Source organism: Eulemur rufifrons, chromosome 3 (assembly GCF_041146395.1).
Source record: "Eulemur rufifrons isolate Redbay chromosome 3, OSU_ERuf_1, whole genome shotgun sequence".
Lineage (NCBI taxonomy): Eukaryota > Metazoa > Chordata > Mammalia > Primates > Lemuridae > Eulemur > Eulemur rufifrons.
In genome coordinates this window covers 22,255,879-22,275,695 of record NC_090985.1, presented here as the reverse complement: position 1 = coordinate 22,275,695, position 19,817 = coordinate 22,255,879, and the positions used below count along the sequence as shown (strand labels likewise).

The following is a 19,817-nucleotide window of genomic DNA, read 5'->3' as shown; positions in this document are numbered from 1 at the left end:
ACCCAAAGGAAGGTGGGGCTGACCAGCAAGGACGCAAGACAGTGCCAACAAACTGGCCTGAGTCAGGGGGACGGCTGTGGGCAGCACCACCTGGATGTGAGGTAGCGGGAGCACCAGCCAGGTGGGGGTGAAGGGAACAAAGGAAAGATTTGATGGAAGAAGATAGGGCTCAAAAAGAGTGTCTGTGTAAAAATGTGGACTGAGTCCATAGCATGTATTTCTTTTATAAACTTGGTGAGGCAAATATAATGAATAAGTAAATAAATAGAAAATGATGAATGAGTAAACACAATAACTGAATGACTGAGTTCATAAATAAATGAATTTATTTAATCAATGTGCATTGACTGATAATCTTTCTTGCAAATAACTCACAAGATTTAAAAATTATGTATCAGTGTGGCTATTAATCACTGCTTTGCAGTATGTGTACACATGCATGTATGTGGGTAAATACATGCAGGGAGATAGGAGGGTGGGTATACATACAGCATAGCAGTTAGACTATTTTTAGTGTGAAAACAATAATTCCAAGTGTCCTTTTTGCTTTTCATTTCTTCACAGTCTATGTAGGAACTGTACAGCTAGCAGTCAGCCACTGTGCAGCTAATGCTCTATAGATTCGTCTTTTCCTTTCCATATGTTGGAATTGAATGTTTTAGTCGTCTCTTGATACACATGCGGGATTAGTTCTAGGACACTGCCCTCCTCCCCCCATAAACCAAGATCTGCACATACTCAAGTCTGACAGTGTCCTGTGTGTAGGAAAAGTTGGGCTCTGAATGTTTTCTGTCCGAGTTTGGTTGCAAATGTGGGCCCTGAGAATATGGAGGGCCTACTGAATTTATTGACAAAAATTTGTTTGTAATTGGACTCGTGAGGTTCAAACTTGTGTTGTTCAAGGGTCAACTGTATATTCCCTATTCTTCATTCTAGATGCCACTTCCTTGCTAAGTGTCTTGCTGTCAGCTGTCCTCTGTCACAGCCAGGGAAGTCAAGTGGCATCTGGCCCTGGCCCAGCCACTGACTGGTAGACTGGTGTCAGCGCGTGAAGTGTGGCTCACGGGCAGTGCTGATGGAAGTGGCCAGAGGCTGGTGCGACCTCCCTGTCAGGTCCAGCAGCTTCAGTCACGGAGAGTTGAGGGGCAGAAATGAATACTGGGAACCTTCTCTCTGACCAGGAGTTTGTATTCCACAGGAATGCTGACCCTCGTACTTCAGTGCCCTTGTCCCTTGGTGTAGTCTTTGAACCTCAGCCATGCCAGTCACTTCCCTTTCCTCTCCCCTCACTGTCTGCCCTCCGAGGCCAGGGCCAGAGGGACTTCATCCCTCAGAGGGGCGGGTGATGTCAGGTCGCTGGAGCATACCCTCTCTGCACAGCCTCTGGATACTACTAGCTCAAGCTCTGGGCAGTCAGGGCATGCAGTGACCAAGTTCTAGATGTCATTTCTCCAGCTCATGGCCTGCACGGGAAGGCGATTAGATGATTATACATGGTTGTTCAGAAAGGTAAATTTGAGAAGGGCTACAGGGGCTGAGAAGGGAGTCTCAGGTTCTGTACAGATGTCTGCCATCCCCCAATACTGGTCTGCTTAGCCTTGCTCAGGTGGCTTCCTCGGGGCATAGTGCTGGATTTTGAGCCAGAACACACCAGGAGACAGCCAAAAGGATCGTAGCTTCTGTGACATCACACCCTTTTATGCATTTACATTTTAGGTAACCACAGTTTTGAAAGTGAATGTAAAGCAAGTGAATCATGACTAAATTACCAGCCATTAATTATATCACCAATTATAAATTATAAATTCTAGTTCTGATTAACACACCAGCTAATGAATTGACATCTTTGGTTATGTTACAGCTGAATTGGGCTTGCACAATTCCAAACTCACGGGAAGGAAAACGTTTATCTGTAGGCTGTGTAGTCAGCTGCACTGTGGCTGAGTCCTAGCTGTGCAGCTCCTTCAAAGGAATGAGAGACATAAAGGACATTTTGAATTATTGTTCTCACACTAAAAATAGCCTAGCTGCTATCCAACTGGAGACAACTCACATATGGAAAACCTGTATTTTAATATGCAACATTACTCACAAAATCACGAAAATGTACAATTAACTTGATAGTTGATGCTCTAACCAGTGCCTTGGTGAATAGAGACCTTTTGCTACTTCAAATCACCATCTGGCTGCTACGTAAGTTTGCTTTCAATAGCCTCCGTGGCTGGTCCATGGCTGTGTCGCTGTGTGGTAACTCCTTTGAGCTCATTTGAATATGAATAGCGTCAGATATTATGTTTAAATTTAACAAGACCACAGCTCCCAGCTGAGGGAGTGCCCCTGCTTTGTTAAAACAATGCTCTTCCTTTTGAGTAATTTAATAGTTCTTATTTGTCAACTTTTCAAACCAAAATATGGGCATTTTTGTCACCAAAATCATCCATTCACGACTCCTGTTGGCACCACAAACATTTCACCTTCTCTTCCTGAAACCTAAATCCTCCATCTGTATGCGTGATATATCAGCACTGAAAGGGAATAATTAGAAACATCTGTTTACATTTACCAGGAGCAGATATTAGAGGAATTAAAACAAACATAACCGTTACCCAACAGCAAAAAGAAATTGAATGTACGAGAATGTCTGAATATCCTTGGAGTACTGTATTTCTATATGAATATATAATACTGTATGAACACACCATACCACTATGCGAATGCAATGTATGCTACAGAAATGTCCTTTACAAAATGATATAAATAAGCAAGCAAAGTTAAAGTGTGTCAGATAAATACAGTTGTCCCTAGCTATCCTGGAGAGATGGGCTGTAGGACCTACCCAAAATCTTCAGATTCTCAAGTCCCTGACAGAAAATGGCACAGTATTTGCATGTAACCTATGCATATTCTCCCATATACTTTAAATTGTCTCTAGATTACTTATAATACCTAATATTAATACGATGTAAATGCTGTGTAAATAGTTGTTATACTATATTGTTTAGGGGAAAATGACAAGCAGAAAATTCTGTACACGTTTGGTATAGACACAACCATCCTTTTTTTCCCCAAATATTTTCAATCTGAGGTTGGTCGAATCCATGAATATGGAACCCATGAATATGGAGGGCTGACTGTATTCTGAAATGCTCGTTTCTATTCTTAATTTTACTGAAACTACTAGTCAGTTTGGAGTTAACAGCACATGTTGGGTTGGTGGCCATGGCTATTTATAGCACGAGGCCCTGGAGGGAGTCAGGTGCCTGTTCTGAGGCCGTCCTCAGACACCTGTGCTGCAGCGAGCCCCTTCTGAAAACTTGTGATGCCAGAGCCATGACCGGTGGCTTCCTGCTCTCATGTCAAATGTTGGCATGGAATTGATTTTTATTGAAACATGCTTGAAGCGGTTTTGCAGCAAGACCACGTTGGCATCTGCTAGAATCCCAGAAGCGAGTGGAAGACTGTGTTCTTACACCTCACCCAGAACAGACTCTCCCCAGTCCCTGGCAGAATGTGGAGGGACCTGTTCAGTACACATGTGAATGTTTTCTCAGTACAGATTGTTGATTTTAGGAAATAGAGTTTCTGATTTGAATGAATGTAAAAAGTTTAAATCAAAATAGTGACCAGAATATGTAATAATGGCGTAAAAACTGATTACATGCAAACATAAGAATTGCGAATAGAGCTTTTAAGAAATGCCAACCCTGGGCCTTACCTCCTGGAATTCTGACCCAGTGCAGCTAGAGTGGGTCTTGGAACTAGATTAGGGAAAAAGGAAAGAAAAAGGATAAAGATGAAAAAGAGACTACAAAGTAGAGCTGTCAAGAGAGCAGTTGGATGAGCAGTGTTCAAAGGGGTCTCTGGCCTTCAGACAGAACCGGGAGTCATCAGCTGTGGATTTTGTTAAACATCTTAGGAATGCAGGAGACCAGCCTGGAGAAGGAAGGGAGGGAAGCCACAGGCATCACGCTGAGGCCATCTAACATTTTAGATCTAGCTCTAGGCAGGAGGCATTGGCCAGCCTGGGGACCCTGAGCAGAGCAGCCAGTGGAGTGGAGAGGCCAGAGTAGTGGGTGTCTCAGAGGCTGGCAGAGTCTTAGGGAGGATGCGCTCTAGCCCTGATGCATCTGCCTAGACACTGACTCAGACGAGGACAAGAATTCCCCTTGGAGGTCATTCCATGACCTTGCTGGGACCAAGCAGGAGAAGGAAGCAAGCCCCCAGTGAGCTGATAAGGGATGGGGACTTCTGTGCCCAGAAGTATGGTTAACTAGAAATTCTAAAGAAGTCTCCATATAAAGTCACTAGAAATGGCAAATAAATTATAATGTACATCATTTAACTGTATCATTTAATTCATGGGAAAATAATAGAAATCCCTAAGGAAAGCGATTCAGTCAGAGAGAAAGCTAAAAATGAAAGCATTGCAAGCTACACTTGGGGGCTAGAAGGCCTGGGATCATTTGCCCTTGGAAACAAGTGGCTTGGTGTTAGTGGCCAGCTGGAAACAGGAGACTAGAGAACAAGGGAGGTCCGCAAAGCAGAGGGTTGAAATGGCGTCTTCACAGAGCTGCTGCACTCAAAGGGCTACACAGTGAAGGGCGTTCTAGACCAAATAGCCAGCCATCAAAGGGAGGCAGCAGGGGAATGCGTCTGTCTCATCTGGGCTCCAGGTGGCCAGGAACACGTCTGCCCTGAGAATTTGTATCAAATGCCTGTCTGATCTGGATTTGAGGTTTAACTTTAAAGTACAGAGAAATTTTCACTGAAAGTGATCCAAGGCTAATCAACCAATCTGGAACGCCTGTGAAAGCACATACACGCCTCTTCTGAAGGGTTATGCCAGCAGCCCAGGTTACACAGAACTTGTACTCACTTGTTCCGCAGATATTTACGCAAGTCCTGGTCTGTGCTAGGCACCTTCCTAGGTGCTGTGCATAAGTCTGTGAACCAAAGACAAGAACCAAAGAACAAAGTGCAGTTCCTGCACTTCCTGTGCTCATGTAGCTGACGTTCTAGAAAGGAAAGAATCATAATAAAGAAACATATCATCTAGAATATAATGATCTGGGTGTCAGGGTTAAAAGGATGATAAGGTGCAGTGGGTGAAGGTTGCTGCTTCCACTCTCAGGAAAAGCTCATTAAAAAGGTGAATTTGAGCAAAGACTTGACCAAGGTGAGGAAGTCAGCCAGAAGGTTGTTAGGAGAGAGGGTTTGAGCCAGAAGGAGCAGCGAATGCAGGGCAGGAGGATGTCTGGGATGTTTGAGGAGCAAGAAAGAGGGTGTTGTTGCCAGGACTAAGCAGAGGTGACAACAGCAAGAAATGGGGTCAGGGAGGTGGTAAATGGGCCAGAGCACATCGACTTGGCCTTGCTTTCTGTGAAGCAGGGAGCCATTGTACAGTTTTGAACAGAAGAGCAAATGATCTGTCTTAAATTATTAATAATCACGCTGGCTGCTCTTTTGAGAACAGGACTGTGGGAGAAGTGCAGGGAATCAGTTAGGAGTATGGGTGGAGGGAGAAGGTGGGTTCAATAAGGGTGGTGTCAACGGCAGTGATGAGATGTGGGGGAACCTGGGTCTGTGTTTAATGTGGAGTCAACAGAATTTCAGATGGATTGGTGTGGAATGTGAGAGAAGAGATAAGTGAAAAATGCCTGCGGGGATTGTAGCATCAGTGACTGCAAAGAGGGAATGCCCTTGTGTGAACTGGGAAGACTGCAAGTGGGTCAGTTTTGTGGGTAAAATCAGCAGCTCAATTTGTATGTGTTTGGTTGGTCCTGGAGTTTGATTTATAAATTTGGTTGGAGATAAAATTTTGGAATTCTGAGCATATAGATGGAATGCAAAGCCACGAAGCTAAAGGCGATCACTAAGGGAGTAAGTGCACATAGAGAAGAGATGGAGGTTTGGCTGGCTGAGTGAGTGGATGGTGGTATAGAATGAGGAGCTCTGGGGCCCTCTAACATTAAGAAGACAAGGAAGAGTTGGAGGGAGCAGCAGTTCTGTTCATAGAGCAGCAACTCTATGAACCAGTTAGGTGGGAGGAGAGCAGGGGAGTGTGTGTCAAGAATAGTGGAGAGTCTGAAATTGTGCCCTGCTTGTATGCTAATAAGTTAGCTTGCCACAGTTTCGTGGATGCTGGAAGAAGACATGAATCTCATGGGTTATAGACAAAGGATAGTTTACTATTCACAGCCAGGGCCAGGTACATAAATTTTGGGGCCCAGTGCAAAATGAACTTAAGGGTCATTTGTTCAAAAGTAAGAATAAAGTATCATTACTCTCCAATCTGAAGGTTAACACTTGGGTTTCTCCCTCCTTCAGCACTGTTCTTGATGGGGTGTATGAAAACTCCCGTTTCGTAGTTTCTCTCTGCTTACCACGGCTTTGATTACAGTATCCCAGAGGATAAGACTGCTTTAAGCAATTCTATGCAGAGATGTCCATTCGAGTATTTCTGTTGTGATTAGTAGCAATTCAGAAAACAACTGTCAAACTAATATTAATATTTTTCAGTTATATAAAGTCACACTGTTGTTAATATTATGATTTCCCTAACTGCAATAACCTCGCAAGTTCTAGGCAGAAACCAGAAATAGACATGATCCCAGAAATGAGTGGGCTTGATGTCTAAAAATAGCACATTTTCTCAGACATTGAAAGTACTTAAAAATGTGTGGCATCACTAATCCTCATGATTTGTCTTTGAGGTGAGGAAATCCATTGATAAATCCTGACATAGAGGCACATATATAAAATCAAAGGGCAATGCAATTGAGTTCTCATATCATAAACGTATAGGAGGGGTCCTGTTTTAAAGCAGAAATATTCATTTTTTATTTTATAATAAATAAACGCCCTTCCTTCTGTAGCATTTTTTTGCCTTGTCTGCTCTCTTGAAGGGATTCAGGGAGAAGTAATTTTAAGTGATACTCAGTTCAGCAAATCTGATAATGCAAACTCTGTAAACCAGATCACCCAAGAGATGATCGTCACTATTTAAGAACCTAGAATTCTTAAACTTATGGTCATCTGCAGGCACCCTGCTCAAGCAAGGGCGGAGCACAGAGGAGTCACCTAGCTTGATAAACACCACACAATCAGAATGTGCACAAGTCGTGCAAGCACCTCTCAAGTATAGAGACTGAGGATGCCTTGTCTAGGCACTGTGGATGTTTCCACAGCCAGTTCTCAGAGCACCTTTGGAAGAATGAGATGTTTGGGAGTCATTGCATTCCCTTTTGCAAGCCTCTTAATTGAAGATAGGTGTTGGAAAATAAAACCATGGATCTGATTAGACACACACACACACACACACACACGCACACACACATGTTGTCTGGCTATTTCATGAGTATTGTTCAGATAAACATTCTTTTAAAATAAAGGAAAATATGCAGTGACTCCCAGGTTTACCAGCATGTTCTGAAACTTCATTCATACAGTGTTGCGTGGAGCTGGAACATCTGTTCCCATACAGAGTGTGAGACATCTGGTCATCCCACATATTCTTCTATTTTACCCACACCGTGTCTGAGTCTGGTGTCAGACCTGGCGTGCTCTAGACACCACGGGTAAGTATTCTTCTCAGATACAATTTGGGAGTCCAGGAGCCCATGCTCTAATCTGTTGCCATGGTGACATCAGTTGAAACACTCCAGCCCTCACTACTGTGACTGCTGACCTTGTGATCCGATGCTAGGCGTGGAAGACTTAGGAAATGGCATCAACAGGACATAGTGACTGAATGAATGCCGGTGGTTAGAGTGGGAAAGAAAGAAGAGGCTGGCATATTGCTTCTATTTTCAGTTTGGTTGAATGAGTGGGTGGATGGGGGTACAGAATGGGGAACAGATTTGGGGTAGGAAGATAACGAGTTGATTTTTGGACATACTGATCTTGAGTTACATGTGGGGCTTCTTGATGGAATGGTTCAGAACGAAGCTGGATCCATTCATCAGAGTTTCGGGAAAGTAGAATGAGACAGAGAGACTGACGGAAGACCAGAGACCTGGAGGCTGATCAGGAATGGGAAAGGGGGTGTGTGGGGTGAAGAATGCTTCTCTCACTTAGCTTCTTGGTGCCTTGTTTGGGAGAATAGGTAACCACCCCTAAAAAGGCTACAGCAGGGCAACAACTTACAAGGAAAGAAAGCTGCAGAAGGGCTGTTTGGTGAGAATGTTCCTTATATGAAAGGGTCATATAAAATGGGTTTTTCCAAGGCACAGTGCGGAGGGCGTGGGTGGGCGGCGAGGCCTGGAACACTGGCAGGGTGGCCCAGATCAGGGTCAGCCATAGCTGGCCAGGCTTGGGCAGGATGGCTGGCGGTGTTTTCATTTTGATTAGCACTGTAGCTATTTTATAAATTTCTATTTAATTTTAATTTGTAATATCAAAATAATTCACAGCAGAAAAGAAGTTTTATGAAAAAAATCTAGTGACCTGATACATTTCAGGAACCAGGCTTGTGTCTGTGTTGGATTTGGATATCGAGTAGAAAATGGAACTTGGGATTTGAGAAGCAAATTTTGGTGAAGCTGCTTCAGATAGTGTGGAGAATTCTGTACTAAAGCATTAGGCTGAGTTTTCTTTACCTGCATCTTAGGAAAACAGAGCATGTTTTCCTTTGTGGTTTGGTGTGTGCTCGCTGTGGAACAAAGGGGCCAGGGTTCCATGGATAAAGAGAGTCCTTTTTCATCGAGTGCTGGAGGGACTTCTTTCAGTAGTAGCTGGCCCTGCTCTGGGATGAGGGAAGGGAAAGTAGAATTTTCCAAATGCCTGTTATGAGTCCAGCACTGTGCTAAGCATTGTTAGCTCAATTAATGGCTGTAGCACTTTTGCAAAATGAGCATTTTTAGTCTCATTTTTTACACAAGAGGTGGCTGAGGCTCAGAGTGATTAGGTAACTTTCCCAAGTAAGGCACATGGCAAGGGTGCCAACCCGGGAAGTCTGACACATCCTGCTCCACCACACCCTGCAAAGCTGGCCAGCCAGCACCAGCTCAGAGAGTTTATTTAGCCAAGGGCAGCTGTCTTAGTATTTTCCTGGTTCTCCTTGACTTAGGTTCAATTCTCCCAATTTCTTCTGATACTACAATTTATTTGTCCTTTGAGTATAGGTCAGTACAATCATTATGCTTTTCAAACTTATTTAACTCCAGAAAAATATCTATGGTGTCTTTACATACTTATAAAGAAAAACATATTTTCAAAATAATTCCTATCCTATGCCAGTTTTTCAGATGGCTTTAGAGACATATCTATTTTCACCAGCCTTTCTACATTTCGTACAGAGGTGACTAGTTTATCTTCTGAATAAATTTCACATTTAGCTGGATGAATGAAGAAAGACAGACCATGAGCCTTTTGGCAGGTATGAAGGCCATAAGAAGATAGAATGTTCTTAGTGAACTGCCTGTCTATTTGCACCCCAGCATGCTCTCCTGCTTGGGCCTGGACTTAGTGAGATGACCCTTAAACATACACTTCTTTTGCATTATTGTATACTTGACTCATCACATTATGCCCTCCCGGTGCTGAGGACTGCAGAGTGTGTGGCAGGCTGTCTTCACAGATGTCGTGACATGGCTTAGGACAGTGGGGTGGTTCCCCACACTTGCCAGGCCAGTAGGACCTTACTTGAGACTTGGGCATGTTGGATTCCGAAGCCGCTTCTCTCCATTGCTCTAATCTTTAGCTCAATTTTCTGTCCCCCCACTAGATTGGGAACTACTTAAAGGTACCAATTCTGTCTTCCTTATCTGTGGGTCCCTAGCACCCAGTGTGGGTCTTGGCCTATGGTAGATACTCAGTGAATCCTTGAAGCAAGAGGGAAGCAGAAGGATCTGGGTCATGTTTTATTACCAGACATCACCATATAGAGTCAACAAATGGAAACCTACATGCCATCCAAGTCTGTTATAGAGGAGAGATGGCTGTAATATTATGTATTTATTTTTAGGTCAGTAAATGGAATAGATTAGAATTTCCTAAACAAACTTTGTTAATAGCAATGCCAAGATCCCCCCAAGCCTGACCTTAGTTGTAGAAGTGCCTGCAAAGGAAGTCAGCACCACCTAGGGCTTATGTAAGCTTCTCAGAGCAATTTTCCATCTTTCCTGACCTGAGAACAACTTACCTGCAAGGTTTTGTATCATAAACTTGCTGAACCAGATGCAAATGCAGGTGTCCTGTGGTTTTCACAGCTGCAGTTAAATATTTAAATTTTGTTTAGAGATTGCATTTCTTTCTCGGGGATGGTAAATTTTTTCTTCATTTCCTGTGCTGAGAAATCTAGTCAATTACTTAATTGCAGAATAATGAGCAATATTTCCACTTTCAAATATGTATTTTTGTCATTTTAATGTGATAAATGCCAAGAGATTTGTATGAGCAGGAAGAAACTTTATTGTTTATATATATTACTACAATTTATCCAAGCTGTGTGAATTATACACCTAAAGATGAGCTGAGGTTTCATTTTGTTACATTATTGTTGCTGCTGTTTGTCTATTCTCAGGAGATTTTGAGAGGACAGTCACCTATATATAAATGCTTGACTTGTGGGTGGCTCACATACAACAATGCCTGCTCCCCACTTCCAGCAGTCCAGGCTTCTCCCAGAGCTACTGGGGCCAGCAGTACTTCCCTAGCCCCCTCCCCAGATAGGCTGCCTGCCATGGCCCTACCTCCAGCTTCACTCGCAGCTACCGCAGTACTCTGGCTCCAAACCACAGAGCCTGGGCTCACCCTGGTGTCTCACCAGGAACCATGGCTTTTGACCTTTGCAAGAAATAGAGTTTTATAATTTGGAGTAACACCTAACAATCCTTTTGTCATATTTTTTCCAATGGGAAAACATCACACACATCCTAAACAAGTGACTTACAAATCTGTAGGACTATACTCATTAGCATCGCTCCCACTTTGTGAAGACATCTGAAGTGGGTGGATTTCAGTGTCCCGTGCTGATTGATTGATACACACACAAACATAGAGAATATATTTTCTGTGGAGGTGGCCTGTGATTTCATTAGATTATCAAACGGCTTTATGATCCCTAAAAGAAGCCCGGATGAGTAAATGACTTTTTGATTCAAGTGATTTTGTTTGTAAGATTCTTTTTTTAAAAAAACCCTTTGCTTTGAATGCAATTCTTACTTGAATATTTCTTCATGCTCATCCTAAATTCTTCTAAAGGCTTTTTTTTTTTTTTTGACAGAGTCTCACTCTGTTGCCCAGGCTAGAGTGAGTGCCGTGGCATCAGCCTAGCTCACAGCAACCTCAAACTCCTGAGCTCAAGCGATCCTCCTGTCTCAGCCTCCCGAGTAGCTGGGACTACAGGCATGCGCCACCATGCCCGGCTAATTTTTTCTATATATATTTTTAGCTGTCCATATAATTTCTTTCTATTTTTAGTAGAGGTGGGGTCTCGCTCTTGCTCAGGCTGGTCTCGAACTCCTGAGCTCAAACGATCCGCCCACCTCGGCCTCCCAGAGTGCTAGGATTACAGGCGTGAGCCACCGCGCCCGGCCTAAAGGCTTTTATAAGACACACACACACACACACACACACACACACACGGGGTGGGGTATTGATTCAAGATATTTTATCTTATCTAATGATTTTGATGAACTACCATAGTTCAAACCAACTGTAATTAAACAAAATAACACATTTATACAGTATGCCTCAGAGAGATCCAGTTCTCATGGACTGGAGAATTCTGAATGCGAACATGCTTGGGTTGTCCTCCTCACTACCTGAGCTTGCTCCATTCAATCCCATACCCCAGGGCTACCATGTGCATAGGAACCTATCATGGTGTAACCAGAAATGCTGGGAGCCTTTCCCTATATGGACAACTGTCTCAGATATGTGATGCCTGGGAAAGCAGAAGCCCAGATGTTTCTGCAGGTGTCCCCTTCTGCCTCCCCCCACCCCCCAACACCTGATGGGCTATTGTGACCTGAGATGGAACAGTCTCCATCTTTGGAAACCCAGCTCAGGAGCACAGCAGCCCAGGGGGAATTAATCATTCTACATAGGCTTCCCCAGTGGTCTCCCCTGGTGAGGATGGGGGTTGGACTGCTGTGTGAATGGAGCAGCAGAGGTCCTGGTGGGGGTGCAGGGTACCAGGAAACCCATACCTTTATCTAGAGCCTTCCAAGTGTCTGGTGCCAGCCCCATCTCAGGGTTGGACCTGCACCTTCACCAGAAGCCAAACATTCCCAGGCTGTTGAAACACCTGCCAACAAAATGGGCATGAGTCAATGTGTCGATTAATTAATTTATAGAAGGAATATTTTATGAATGCTTGAATGGCTGCAAATTTCAACTCTCACTCAGGGTATAGTGTTCTAAAAATCAAGATATATGAAATTATAACCAGAAGGAGTTCAGTGAGCCTACAATCCGAACCAGAGCAGAAGAGTCTGGGGTGGTGTGAGCAGTGGAGTGTCACCTTTCACTCTGTGGTGGCCCACCCCCAGCAGGGGAGGATTCTGCCTTGTGGACCAGTGGCCATGTTGCCACAGCCTCACTGGCAGCTACTATTTCTACGAGCTCTGACCTCTCGGCCAATACCCTCTCCTCCTCCTGCCAACACGTTCTGTCTAGATGTGCTGAGGGGGCTGGTTGTGCCACAGCCAGGAGTCAGTGCTAGGAGACAGCTGGTCTCTTCCTAGTTTGTGCTAATCTACTTAGGCCCCTTCCCAGCACCGGCTTCCCAGAGCCGCCCCACCACACAGCCCGCTCCTCTCCCTCCAATGCCGGAGCTCAGGTCTCCCCTGTAAAAGGTGGTGGTGGGAAAAGAATCGGCAGTCACCACTTCCTGCTACCCTGGCCCTGGTGCAGGCCCTCGGTGCCTTGGGGAGCTCAGCACCCCGGGATGCCAAGACTCCTCCTCGTTCTCATGTGGATCACCCACCAGAACAGAGAAGGTAAAAATCAGGGACATGGGGACCTCAGCAAAGTCACAAGGAGGAGAGTCTATTGGGCACCATCACCAGTGCGCCCTGATTCTGATTTCTACGACCCTTGGAGACTCTGGAAGGATTGCATTTGGGGCCTCTGCTGTGTCCGTCTTCTTTCCAGGGTCTCCCTCAGCTGCACATGTTTGGGGTGACCACTCTGTGGAGCCACTTCATTGTCTGCAGCCTCCACTTTGCACCATTTTTTGTGCAGATAGCTGTGGCATTGGTGGCTGTCGGTGGCTCTCAGGAGACACTTTGTACAGATGCCCAGCTACACTATTGCCCACAGGGCAACACCCGCTCTGCCCTTCTTGCAGCTGGAATCGTTTAAAGATTTAGGTCACATGACACTTTTTCCAGGAAGTCATTTTTGATCATCCTGCTGAGAAATAGCTTCTTGTTTGACTTTTATGTCCCTTCGTGTTTAGTATAGCACTTCACCTAGATTGCTCTTGAGTTATGGGAACCTGCAATCATCTCCTCTGCCAAACAGCCCAGATTGCCTCTAGCTCATCTTTGCCTCCCGGACATTGCTAGGCATGCCCTAGGCACTCAATAAATACTTGTCGAATGACTGAATAAATACAGAAATACCCTCAGAGATATTGCAGGCTCAGTCCCAGACCAGTGCAGTAAGTCAAATATGGTAATAGCATGAATCACACAATTTTTTTGGTTTCTCAGTGCATATGGAAGTTATGTTTACACTATAGTTTATTAAGTATGCAATAGCATTATGTCTAAAAAAGTACACATCTTAATTTAAAAAATACCTTTTGCTAAAAAATGCTTACAATCTGAGCCGTTAGTAAGCCCTACTCTCTTTGTTGGTGGAGGGTCTTGTATCGATATTGATGGCTGCTGACTGATCAGGATAGTGGTTGCTGAAGGCTGGGGTTGCTGTGGCAATTTGTTAAAATAAGACAGCAATGAAGTTTGCTACATCGATTGACTCTTCTTTTCATGAAAGATTTCTCTACAGCATGCAATCCTGTTGGATAGCATTTCACCCACAGTAGAACTTCTTTCAAAATTAGAGTCCATCCTCTCAAAGCCTGGTACTGCTTTATCAACTAAGTTTATGTAATATTCTAAATCCTTTGTTGTCCTTTCAACAATGGTCACAGCATCTTCACCAGGAGCAGATTCCATCTCAAGAAACCATTTTCTTTGTTCATCTGTAAGAAACAACTCCTTATCTGTTCAAGTTTTACCGTGAGGTTGTAGCAATTCAGTCACAACTGTAGGGTCCACTTCTAATTCTGGTTCTCTTGCTGTTTGCACCACATCTGCAGGTACTTCCTCCACTGAAGTCTTGAACCCCTCAACGTCATCCATGAGGGTTGGGATCAACTTCTTCCAAACTCCTGTTAATGTGGATATTTTGACATCTTCCCCTGAATCATGAATGTTCTCATTGGCATCTAGAATGGTGAATCCTTTCCAGAAGATTTATTTTATTAATTTATTTTATTACCTTTATTATTATTAATTTAATTTATTTTATTAATTTACTTTGCATAGATCCATCAGAGGAATCACTATCTATGGCAGCTATAGCCTTACAAAAATGTTTCTTAAATAATAGGACTTGTGAGTTGAAATTACTCCTTGATCCATGGGCTGCAGAATGGATGTTGTATCAGCAGACGTGAAAACAACATTAAACTCCGTGTACATCTCCGTGAGAGCTCATGGGTGACTAGGTACATTGTCAATGAGCAGGAATATTGAAATGAATCTTTCTTTTCTGAACAGTAGGTCTCAAAAGTGGGCTTAAAATATTTAGTAAACCATGCTGGAAACAGAGTCCTGTCATCCAGGTTTTGTTGTTCCATTTATAGAACACAAGCAGAGTAGATTTATCATAATTCTTAAGGATCCTAGGATTTCAGCATGGTAAATGAGCATTGGCTTCAATTTAAAGCCACCAGCTGCATTAGCCTCTGGTCAGTCTGTACTTTGAAGCTTTGAAACCAGGCATTGACTTCTCCTATCTATTAAAGTCCTAGATGGCATTTTCTTCCAGTATAAGGCTGTTTCATCTACATTGAAAATCTGTTGTTTAGCGTACCCACCTTCATCAAGGATTTTAGCTAGATCTTCTGGATAACTTGCTACAGCTTCTACATCAGTACTTGCTGCTTCACCTTGCACTTTTGTGTTATAGGCACAGCTTCTTTCCTTAAATTTCATAAACCAATCTCTCCTAGCTTCCAACTTTTCTTCTGCAGCTTCCTTACCTCTCTCAGCCTTCATAGAATTGAAGAGAGTTAGGGTCTTGCTCTGGATTAGGCTTTGGTTTAAGGGAATGGTGTGGCTGGTTTGATCGTCTGTCCACACCACTAAAACTTTCTCCATATTAGTAATAAAGCTGTTTTGCTTTCTTATCATTTGTGTGTTCACTGGAGTAGCACTTTAAATTTCCTTCAAGAATTTTTCTTTTACATCCACAACTTGACTAACTGCTTGGGGCAAGAGGCCTGGCATTTTGGCCTGTCTGGGCTTTCAACATGCCTTCCTCACTGAGCTTAATCATTTCTAGCTTTTAATTTAAAGTGAGAGATGTGTGAGTCTTTCCTTGAATACTTAGAGGCCATTGTAGGTTATTAACTGGCCTAATTTCCATATTGTTGTATCTCAGGGAGTATGGTTTCCTGAGGAGAAGGAAGTGGGAATAAGACGGGAGAATGGCTTGTCAGTGGAGCAATCAGAATACATACACTTATTGATTAATTTCATCATCTTGTGTGGGTGCAGTTCATGGTGCCCAAAAGCAATTACAATAGTGACATCAAAGATCACTTAGCACAGATCACCATAACAGATATAATAATAATGAAAAAGCTTGGAACATTGCAAAAATTACCAAAAAGGGACTCAGAGACACAAAGTGAGCACATGCTGTTGGAAAAATGGCACCAATAGATTTGCTGGATGCAGGGTTGCCACAGAACTCTGTAGGAAACATAGTGTCTGTGCAATGCAATAAGGAGACACACAGTCAAATGAGGCGTGCCTATCTCTGGATACACGTGTGTTCCGCTGTGCAGTCCGGGGCTCTGGCAAAAGAGAGGAACTTCACCAACCACATTGGTGGAGACGTGGTGTGGGCTGATTCTGTGAATGGTGTCAGCTGTCTGTCTCATCTGGTGTGTCTACTGCCGCCTCCCAAAGGCCCTTATCAAGCACCAACAGGAGCCAGGGCAGCAGGGACTGCCCCTTCCCAGCCATCCCTTATCTTTTGTACCCAGATGACACCTGAGTCCACCTTGAGCTTTAAGTTTAAAGAACAAAAGCATAATTCCCCGTCTCCTTTTCGTGTTCTGTGCACAGTCCCGTCCCACTTCCCTCCCCACCCCTAGCACAGCCAAGATGCCTGTTAATTCCTGGAGCTTTTATCGTCTCAAGGTATCTTCCATTTCTGCAGATGGGCTTGAAATTCAAACTGCGACAGACTCTCCATCCCACACATTCCGTCTCCTCGTGGTTGTGCTCTTTTCTTTGGTTCAGGTCACATCATTCCAAATATAAAAACTGGCAACTTTTCTGGGATTCCTTGGATAAAATGATACCTCCACAAAGCATTTTGACAAGGCCTGTGCCTCTAGCATTTGTGCTAAATGTTTGGGGAGGTGGCTTTGAGGCGGCCATAGTTCTCACTCCCCCTGCAGAACCGCTCTCAGCCCTGACTCCGCACTCTCAGAGACGTCTTTGCAAACCATCACCGCCAAACTCACTCCACTTTATTATGCAGAACTGTTTAGCTCCCCAGAGCTTAGAGTTTCTGGGTTGAGAGCCAGGCCCAGGGGGAAGGTGGCCCCAACTTCAAATCTCCTTGTCCCTGGTTCCTCGTGTTTATGGGGGGTAGAGGATGGAAAAGTGAAGCAAATTACTTCAGCTCTTTAAATTTTTGTTTCTTCATCAATATGGGATGATAATAATAATAATACGGGGTGACAGGTAGCATGAGGCCTGGTGCTTGCTGAAGGATCAGAACACGTCAGCGGCTGCCGCTGTTCTTCTCCTTGGTGCGCCCCACTGTGCGCCACAAGGGGCGGCAGGGTAGCAGCGTGGCTCCCTGAACAGTGAAGTCCTCCATCAGGTGCTCCCAGCTGCACAAGAGAATGGAGGGGGACTTGGGCCTTTCCACCATCCCCTTCCCTTTATCTGCCAGTTGGTATCCCAAAAAAGAAGTGGGATACTGATTTGTGTCCCCACTGATGTAAGTGTCACTGCCATCCAAGGCAGAGCAGGTGCACTGGGTTTGGGTCTAAATAACATTTTTCTCCTTCCTGGGTTACCCAAGCTGTTTCCCCCAATTCATTCAAATCACCCCAGCAAACACCCAAGACCCAGGCTAAGAGGTGCTGCTGATGGCGCGCAGAGTGACACAGTCCAGAATAAGACTCATCTGCGTTCTCAGGCTGTGAATGACAGCTGGGCTCCAGGGCAGACCAGCGTGCTCCCTCCTTTCTTGGGGCAAGCTGCATGGAAGCCGATTAGAAGGGGGCTCTGGGAAGGGCGCTAGACTCCATGACTCAGGCGTGAGGATGCGGGGCTAGGGATTAAAGATAAGAACAAGTGAAAATCCTCTATCTCAGTAAGAATATAATTTGGAGAGTGATACTCAAATAGAAAAACCCCTTAGTTGCTGCTGCTGATGTAGTTAGTCCCCTTTTGCTGTGGCTCCACAGCTCTGTGCAGTTCAGTTCAAATGCGTGGCCTGCGTCAGCCATGGCAGTGGCTGGGTGGGACTGTGCTCTGTGAGGGTCTGTTCTCATCCTGATGCTCTGCATCAGCCTGGCGCCGTTCCCCGCTCCCCACCTACAAGCTCTCTCCACTTCCCCGTGGCCTCTGCTCCTCTCCTCCTACCCCTGAACTCACCATGGCTAAGCTGATCTTCCTCACACACAGCTTTGTGCTGTAAAATGTGGGTTTTGTCATTATTTAGGTATGGCAGGGCCAACACATCAGGAGATGACTGCTGTTGAAAGGATAGTTCGTCCCTCACAGTTCCCAAGAAGAGGGGACACACCGTGCCATGGGGGGCACACGGCGAGGCTCCCAGCCGGTCAGGAGGCAGAGGAAGGGGGTCAGCTCTGGGCGAAGGCCTTTCCTGTGGCTGCCCTGAAGGAACGGGTGAGGCAGGGTAGGCAGGCTCTGCTCCGGGATTGGCTAGTTTGGATAATTTCGGGGCTCCAGGGCACAGGTGCTGTTTTCAGTTGTCAGTACCTGGCCCTGGGGCAATGAGGGCAGGTGGATAGCTACCCCCGAATGTGAGAGCTCAGTGAGAGAGGTGGGTGGGAAGTGGGTGCTGCATTAGCTGGTTTGCACATGGAAGGCTCACTCCCAGGAGAATTGTTTGCTGCCCCTGGGAATTGGCCAGCACTGGGAGGGGCCGTCCCCCCAGGGTCAGCTAGGCCTCAGATGCCAAAGCATCAGAACACAGGATTAAAAGACACCACCGTTAATATACTTGGTTATGTCTCTCCGGTCCACAGAAACTGCCAGTGCCTTTTATCAGCTGTGAAGCTGGCATTTCAGTCTCTCCACCTTCTGGTCACTGCAGTGAGGTCCCGCCTCGCCCACCACTCCACACTTCTTCCCCCCTGAGCCCCACATGCCAGCAAAACTGCACTCCTCGGGGTTCCCATCAGTCCTGTAAAAGCAACGCCCTCGAGTGGTTGTTGATGTCCCCTACCTGCTGTCTGGCTAACCAAGGCCTGTCCTCAGTGCCTCCTGCTCTGTGAGCATCTTCAATCGGTGGTGGGGAGGGTGGGGAGGCCCCCTCAGGAAATACCAGGCACAAGCTCGCCCATTCTGGTTTCTTCTTGTTTACTCAAATGCTGCATCTCCAAGTTGCAGATAAAACCTCTCTAAAGACTCGGATTGTTTTTGCCTTTCCTTCTCCTCTGATTTTTAGGGGCTTACAGCTTAAAAACTTGCAGTTTATAGTCACGTCGTATGTATTGCTTTTGTCACCCCCTCTTGAGGTGAGCACCTGAAGACGAGTCCATGTTTGCTGTGTGTCATTCTATAAGTCTCTGTGCTCCAACACCATAGAGAGCAGTTAATAAATAGGCATTGTGGGATGAGCAACTCTGAGAATTGCCCTGTGAGGCGGTGAAAGGAATGCTGGGGGCGCTGTCAGAAGACCTGTGTCTAGGATGGAGGCTTTGACTGATTCGCCATCTCCTCTCACCACCCACAGAGCGAGGGCGTTTGCAGACATGATCTTACAGCGTGTAAGCTCAGAAAGCTCCGTGTGTGGAGCAGCAGTGATTCGTTCCTTCCCTGGTTGGAGAGTTTACTTTGTAACCTTTGATTTTTCAGCTTAGATCCCTCCACAGTGAGGTTCAGAATGTCCTGTGAATACCACCAGATTTTCAGACTTGATCATTTTAGAATTGAGTAAGGATTGCCAAAAAACTTTAGAATTTCCTTTTTTCCGTGCCCAGCTCTGATTTGCCTCTTTCCTCCTTTCTTCTCACTGAATGAACTGCTTTGCATAAACAACAACAAAAAAGTAGGATCATCTGCGTTGGTATTTGCTTGTTTTGTGGACAAGCGTGTGGACAGCACCGTGGCCCTTCTCCCACCTCCCACATCCTGCTTTGGCTTCGGGCTCCCAGTTTCCCCAGACTAATGTGCCATCATCTCCAGGTGATTGTATGGCCCAGTTAAGGTAGGAATGGCCATGGCAAATTGGAAGAAAAAGAAAATATGACGGGATAGGGCATGGAGACCTCCCACGGGCCATCGCGCCTCCAGCGGGTGTTTATGGAAGGCTTGTGTTTATGGACCTCGCAGAGGGCAAAGCGAAAGGAAAGTGGCTTA

General features: G+C 45.1%; 1 protein-coding gene across 3 annotated transcripts in view; it reads left to right on the top strand.

The window, feature by feature from the left end:
* The window catches only part of GABRB3 (gamma-aminobutyric acid type A receptor subunit beta3), a 202,991-nt gene that overhangs the window by 129,653 nt on the left and 53,521 nt on the right, over positions 1-19,817 (top strand). Inside the window, exon 4 of one of the 3 annotated variants that reach the window (XM_069465825.1) lies at positions 565-655. The exons of the other annotated variants lie outside the window; for them this stretch is intronic. Coding sequence (XP_069321926.1) covers positions 641-655 — 15 coding nt within the window. The 5' untranslated portion in view covers positions 565-640. The remainder of the gene's footprint in view (positions 1-564; positions 656-19,817) is intronic. 3 annotated transcript variants of the gene reach the window in all.